Source organism: Solanum stenotomum, chromosome 10 (genome assembly GCF_019186545.1).
Source record: "Solanum stenotomum isolate F172 chromosome 10, ASM1918654v1, whole genome shotgun sequence".
Lineage (NCBI taxonomy): Eukaryota > Viridiplantae > Streptophyta > Magnoliopsida > Solanales > Solanaceae > Solanum > Solanum stenotomum.
The window spans coordinates 29,986,299-29,994,118 of NC_064291.1; the positions used below are offsets into that span (position 1 = coordinate 29,986,299).

At 33.1% G+C, this 7,820-nt stretch overlaps 1 protein-coding gene across 1 annotated transcript; it reads left to right on the top strand.

Moving 5' to 3' along the window:
* Nucleotides 1–206: 206 nt before the first annotated feature.
* On the top strand, nucleotides 207–629 carry LOC125842880 (uncharacterized). Its single transcript, XM_049522163.1, has one exon. The coding sequence runs from the start codon at nucleotides 207–209 to the stop codon at nucleotides 627–629; it is 423 nt and encodes a 140-aa protein (XP_049378120.1).
* Nucleotides 630–7,820: the final 7,191 nt, after the last annotated feature.

A 7,820-nucleotide genomic window follows, 5' to 3' on the forward strand; every position in this document is an offset into this window, starting at 1 on the left:
TAACCTTCCGTAGTATGGTGGCTAAAAAAATAGAATATTTGCTTCTTAGGAAGGATGATAAAAGTCTTTGTAAAGACTACAAGCTTATCTCAAGTAATAACCTTATGAATCAACATACACTCCTGATAATAGATGTAGAGATTGAGAGAAAGAGGACGAAGAGATTTATGAATGCCTGACCATGGGTCAAATAGAGTAGGTTAACTATGGTCAATGCTCAGGATATGTGGGAGAAACTGTTAGTTATGTGGGCTTGGGGAAGTAGTAGTAATGCATATAGTATGTGGGATAGGACTGGTAGTGGTATTAGGAAAGAAGCTAGAGAGGTTTTAGGGGTTTCAGGAAGTAGCTCGGGGTGGCATCAAGGGGACAGGTGGAGGAATGGAGAAGTTCACAAGAATGTGGAAGCTAAGAAGATATCCTTTGCAAAGTTAGTGGAAATTAAGGATAATGAGGAAAACCGAACTAATGGGGTCAGGTATAAATTGGTGAAGAAGGAGGCAAAGTTAGCGGTTACGACGGCTAAGACAATAGCTTATGATTGCATGTATGTAGAATTAAAGGGAAAAGGCAGGGATAAAAATTTGAACATACTGACCAAAGTGAGAGAAAAGAGGGCTCGTGACTAGGACTAAGTGAAGTGCATCAAGGATGTGGATAGAAAGGTCCTGGTGGAAGAGACACTCATTAGACGGAGGTGGCAGTCATACTTTATAAGTTGTTGAACGAAGAGGGAAACAAAAACATTACATTAGAGGAGTTGGAGGACTCAAAGAGGCATCACAATATTAATGTTGTGTATTGAGGTTGACGGTGCTATTCATAAAATGTGTGAGGGAAGAGCAACTGGACTAGACAAGATCCCAATGGAATTTTGGAAGAGTATCGGCACAATAGGGTTGTAGTGTCTTATTGGGATGTTTAATGTGGTTTTCAAGATGATAAAGATGCCCTGAGAATGGAGGTGGAGTACGATGATTCTATTATACAAGAACAAGGGGGACATCTAGAATTACACCAACTATAGAGGTAGGTATTATGTTGTTGAGCCACAACATGAAAGTTTGGGTGATAGTGGTTGAGATGAGGGCGATGAAGGACGTGTCTATTTCCACGAACCAGTTTGGATTCATACTGGTGCACCCAACGACAATAGCCATTAACCTTGTTAGGAGATTGATGGATCAATTTAGGCACAGGAAAAAGGACCTTCACATGGTGTTCATCGGCCTAGAAAAGGCTTACGACTAAAAACCTAGGGTTGTTTTATGGAGAAGCCTGGAGGCTAAAGGTGTGCATGTTGCGTACACTAAGGCAATCTTAGACATGTATGATAGTGCCAAGAATCGGGTAAGGACTATGGGAGGTGAGTTAGAGTACTTCTCGATTGTGATGGTGTTGCATCAAGGATCAACTTTTACCCTATTTTTAATTTCCTTAGTGATGCAAAAATTGATGTGACATATCCAAGATGATCTACCTTGTGTATGTTACTTGCAAATGATAGAGTCCTAATTGATGAGACTCGAGGCAAAGTTAATGCTAAGTTGGAGGTTTGGAGGCATACCTTGGAGTCTAAAGGGCTCAAGTTGAGTATAACAAACACGGAATATTTGGAGTCCAAGTTCAATTCTATAATGCCTGAGGTTGGTGTAGAAGTCAGAGTGGATGCATAAGTCATTTAGAAAGGAGTGAGTTTCAAGTATCTCGAGTCTATTATCCAAGGAAAATGAGAGATTGATAATGATGTCAATCATCGTATAGTGTAGGCCTGATGAAATAAAGGCTTTCATATGAAGTCTTGTGTGATAAAAAAGTGCCACTAAATTCAAAGGCAAGTTCTACGTTGTGATTAGACCGACAATGTTGTATGGAGCGGAGTGTTGGCTAGTCCAAATATTCCACATTTAAAATATGAAAATTGCGGAGATGGGGATGTTGACTTGGATGTATGGGCATAATATAAGGGACAAGATCAGGAATAAAGATATTCGAGACAAGGTAGAAGTAGCCCCAATAGGGAACAAGAAGCGGGAATCAAGATTCAGATGACTTGGACATGTGCAGAGTAAATGTGCGGATGCTCCAGCACGGAGATGTGAGAGGTTGGCTATGGATTCAGGGGCGGACCCACATAGAGAGGTTCGGGTGCTTGAGCACCCATTGACCCCGACGAAAACTTTATATATGCATATAGAAAATACTGGGTAATTTATACTGTATAAAAGGCCTCATTGTTGTGTTGGTTCTGAAGGTGACTTTAAAACTTACTGACGTTCCTCCTGCGAGGGTTCGAATCCTGGTGACAACGTTTATTTTTTGGTTGAAAAAAGCAAAACTGGAATTTCTTCTTTCATAGTTATTTGACTGTTCTTTTTATATATATTTTTACGGTTGACTTCTTGCTTATATTCTTTTAAATTGTTTTTCAACTTTTTTTATTTTTTGTATTTCATTTACTAACTAAACTAAAAATATTAGTATGCTTCAAGAAAGAATTTTTTTGGCTTGAGCACCCACAATCATGAAATCCTGGATCTGTCACTGTATGGATTATTTCAAGAGAGGTAGAAGTAGGTCAAAGAATTATTGAAGAGAGGTGATTAGACATGACATGGTGCAACGTCAACTTATCGAGGACATGATCTTAGATAGGAGGTTATGAAAGGCACCTATTATGATAGGAGGTTAGTTAGTTGAGTGTTGTCTAGCTATCTTCTCTTTACTATTGGTCGTAATGTTAGTAGTATTACTGCTGTAGTGACCTTTTCCTTTAGGTGTTGTCACTATTGTGAATTTTTGACACTTTGATTATTGTTATAGCTTGTTATGACTATTATTGAGGATGCTTTGTCTTGTTGTCTGGAGTATTTTGTCATGACTAGCTTTATTTACATTATTTCTCCATATCCTACTTTGACATGTTGTTTCTTCTTCTTCTTTTATTTTCTTGAGGTGAGGGTCTATCGAAAATATTATCTCTACCTCTAAGGTCTGGGTAATATTTGCTACATTCTATCCTCCTTGGACCCTACTCTGTTCGATTATACTGAGTTTGTTTTTGAATTATTTCGATATCATCATATCAATGTATTAAATTCTTGATGTCGTATTTAGTACTCTAACTGTATATTATATTTTTCCATTGAAAATTTGTAGTGTTGCATTTTTACTTCATAAGGTATGTGTACATCCTACTCTCTGTAAAACTCACTTGTAGGATTAAACTAAGTGTGTTATTGTCATTCAGTTTATATATGTAAACTAGAAAAAATTAATCAAATTCTCTTTAATAAGTTTTGTTTTAAGCTCAATCTTGATAAGACGACCCTGCAGTTTGAACTAATTTTTATCTTATTTTTATGAACAAAGAAATAATTTATTTTAAAAAAAAACGAAGCAACAAAATTGTTATATCCAACTCAATTCTCTATTTAATCTCCAAATATAGAGATAATCTCTATATTTAAAGACAAACAACTATAACTCAATTCTCAATTTTTCACTCCAAAAAAGAATCTTCTTCTCTCTCCTCAATATAATATTTTTATTTTTATTTCATTTATATTTTCTTATTTCATAAAATAAATTATTTCTTTCTTTTTATAAATAATTTACCTATATCGTTCATATTCTTTTAAAATCTCCATGTAATACCAAATAGTTTTTTGCCTTAAATTTGCAAATAACATAAATTGCAACAAAATATTACATATTATACATATTAATGAATAATTCAAATAAAAGTGTAATCATTGATGAAATACAATTAAACAAATATTACATCATAGTAATATATTTATTTTAAAATTTACATAAGTACTCAGCTTTTAAGATTGTTACGTTTATCTCATAAATGGTCAATTAATGCATCACGAAGTTCAAAATGGGTATTTTGTCGTCCTTAAATTTTTTATGTCTAGCTAAAAATTATTCAAATCAGAAATTTTAATGTAAATTTAAAATTAATATAATAAATATATTATATTAAAAATAATTATGAATATTAGAGATTTAATTAATGGTCTTATATGACTCATAATATGTTAAATCACATATTTTATGTAATAATAATAATAATAATTTTTTTAAAAAAAAAATCAAAAAGCGAAATAGATAAGATGAATGATAGTTCTCTAAATTTGGGGAACTACTATTCGCCCCTCTATATAGAGAATTTTGTGACATCCCGCCACATCATCACGCCACGTAAGTTCCACATGGGACAAAGTTGCCATGTGAAGGGCTTACATAGGAAGAAGACTATCCTTAGTGGAATATTCTAGAGAAATGTTGGAATTTTCCATGGTAGATCCTAAAATGTGAAAGATTTACATAGAAGATCCTTGAAATATTCTAAAATTATAAAGTATTCTAGAAAATAAACTTATTTATAAATATGTACGGACTTGCATAATAATAATAATTATTTACATATTTTCCCCTAAGCTAGTATTATAAATAGACGGGAAATCATTTGTAAAATTATCAGCAAAAATCAACAAAGTTCTCTACAACACAATTCTTCTTAGCAATCCTCTTGTGTTTTCTCTTCCATTCTCTTAGCGATTCTTAGAATTTTAGGCTGACATTGCATAGCAATATCGTGAGCAAGTGGTGCAAGAATGTGAGCAGATTATCAAGTGCCGCACGTGCGCTTAATAGAAGACTAAGGATGCGACAATTTAAACAATAAATTAGAGGGTAGTTGGAGATGGCCGTCTCTATATTTTTTTATTAGAACTACACTTGCTCGAAACAATAGGCCAATAGGGGACAAAGAGACAATATTGCTCGAAGCTACCTAGAATGTGTATGGACAACTTTTAGAAAAAAGTTGAGTTGATCCAATAAACTATGTGCAAGTCAATGTCCAAGTTCAAATTGCAAGAGTAAACACAGGGTTCACTCTTGACTAATGACATCAAAGGAAGACTAATATAGAGGGAGTGTTGTTTTATCTATCAACTAGTCGTAATTTATTATTATTGAAGCAGAAAATGATTCTAAATTCTAATTTTTGATGGCTTTTGAATATTCAACACGATATTTTCCACTTCGTTTATTCCAAATAAACCAATTTTCCACATAGGAATCTTTTATTAGAAAGAAGTACACTTACGTCTCCTAAGATTTTAGTTAATAACACATATTACTTAGTTTGTGGTTAAAATTAATATTAGGGATAATGCGTAAGTACCCTTTAAGCTATGATCGAAATTATAGCGGTACATCTTAACTTAACTAGGGTCCTATAACCTCCTCGAATTCATTTTTTTTGTATTTCGTGCATGCACCTTTTGTGCTTATGTGGCGACACCTTTAACCAAGTAAGCTGGTTGTGTTTGTACAACATATATGCACGCCACATGTGTAATCATTTTTTTTAAAAAAATCTTCTTATTTTCTTCATATTGTATTTAAATTAAGTTAATACACGTAATAAAAAATTAAAATGTCTTGTATTTTAAAAAAAATTTCTTCATTTTTTTAACCTTTATAATTTTTTTCTATTGATTTTATTTATTCTTTTGATTTCCTTTTGATTCGTAATCAAATTTAATTCTAAATTTTTTGTGTTGAATATAAGCTAATTTCGGACTAGATATCAAAACAGGTAAAGAAAATCAAATCAAAAAGGGTAATAGGACACTAATTAAATTAAGATGCATCGCTGAGATTACGATCATAATTTAGAAGCACTTATGCATTATCCCTTAATATTACACAACTTCCCCTCTTTAAGATTTTGCCTAGTAAAACTTTGTTGTCATCTATTTTTGTTTAACTTTTTTTTTTTCTACTTCAAATTACTTCCTTATTTGTTAAAATATAAAGTTATAGGAGTTGATGTAAAATTAGATAGGAACAAACACTTATGATAACATGAGAGGTAATTCTCTAAATAGTCGCCCAAATTTTGAGAATTGTCTTCAAATATCACTTTTTGTTTCATTTAGGATAAAAATATCACTCAATTATCATTATTTTCCTAAAACAATATTAGACACCTCAAAAGTCTCTGTTTCTCCTAGTTGGCATGTTCTAACATTAAGCTTCATTTTTTATAATACTTATTTAACTCATTCAACTAAAATTATAATCTTATTTTTAAAAAAAATACATAGATTTATTAAGAAGAAATTATAATGCTTAAGAATCCTTTTATTATACTTGAACATTATAATTTTTTTACTATGAAAAATAGCTCTTTAACACTTACTATAATGCATCAATTTTGAATAGTTATGGACATGTATATTCAAAAAATACTGCAGTTTTAAAAAATTCTATTGAAGTTCAAACTGTGCCGTGATATACAAATCATTTCATGATCGTTAACTTACATTATTAAGTCATGCTATTGTAGGCTATGTATCGGTAGAAACAAGGTGACAAACCAAATGAATCATGCATATGAATTGATAAACTGCATCATCCTCAAAAGTAAACATTGTCATATTGTAGAATAACCGAGAGTTTGAGACAACCAAATATAAAAGTATAAAACTAAACTCTAAGTCAAGGACTTTATAGAGCAAATTGTATAAATATAATTATTTAATTTACTATCAGGTTATCGGTTAACCCGTTAAGAAAAAATCTCAAGCCATTTGTGTAACACCTTGCAAATTGGAAAGTCAAATTTGGAAAGGAAAAGTCTCATTTTGGCTACTGGTCGTGTCCTATGAGACCGATCTACGGTTTGTAGAACCATATACTGGTCGTAGATGACATCGTAGGAATGACCTTGAGATTTGGGAAATTCAAGTTTTGAAGATTGACCTACGAATGGATAGGACAATTCGTAGGACTTTTGACGAGTCGTAAGACCTTTGACGAGTCGTGAATGGGTTCTGTAGAAAGGTTCCAGACTTCGTAAAATTTTGGGTTAAAATTGAGGTCTACGGATGGGGTCTACATACCGTAGGAATATCGACAGTCCAAAGGGGGTGTCGTAAGAAGTTGTCAAATTTTAGAGCCCCAGTAACTCGACCTACGGTTGACCAGTACGGACCGTAGGAATTTCTACAGTCCATAGGTCCAACTCATTGGTCACTCCGGCAGTTTTAAGTCAGGGTTATTTGGGTCTTTTCTTACCTTTCTAGTTCCTAAACTACGTTGTTTTGGCCTGTAAATAGACCTTATAACTGATTTTACTCCTAGAAAAATACTTATTCCCTTTCGTTCCCCAAAATGCCCTCAATTGCTCTCAAGATTTTTTCTCCAAGGCTAGTTTCCTACAAGTGAAACTTTTGATGATTCTCCTATTGGCAACTGCACTTTGCCTACATTTTCTATCAATCCTTTATCCTGTAAGTGTGTTTGATCTCCTACATGTGATTAGAGGCCACTGTGTCTAGTATCAACTTTACAAAATCCTGCTGATGAGGGAAATAATTAGCTGCCATGTGAGCATTGCCACTAACATTACCATTTCCACCTACAGGTGCATGTCTGCTGCGAGAGAAGCATTGACCAAAATAAGCTATTTTAAAAATCAATTCACCAAATTAATACGCTTTTTAAATTTTTTACAAAAGTAGTATAAACGTACTTCATGGTAACGTTTTAGGTTATTTTTATTTTAAAAATTCAACGGACAAAAACTGACGGAGCTGACAACGTTAAATGAATAAACATTACTGTGAGTAACGTTTTAGGTGTAAAACGTTACACACAATAACATTTATTGAGAATCCAATCACGTCAACCCTGCAAATGCAAAATCAAATCCTGCAAATGCAGAATCAAAACTTACAGTAACGTTTTAGGTGTAAAACGTTACTATTTTACTAAGAATCCAGTCACGGGTCTTT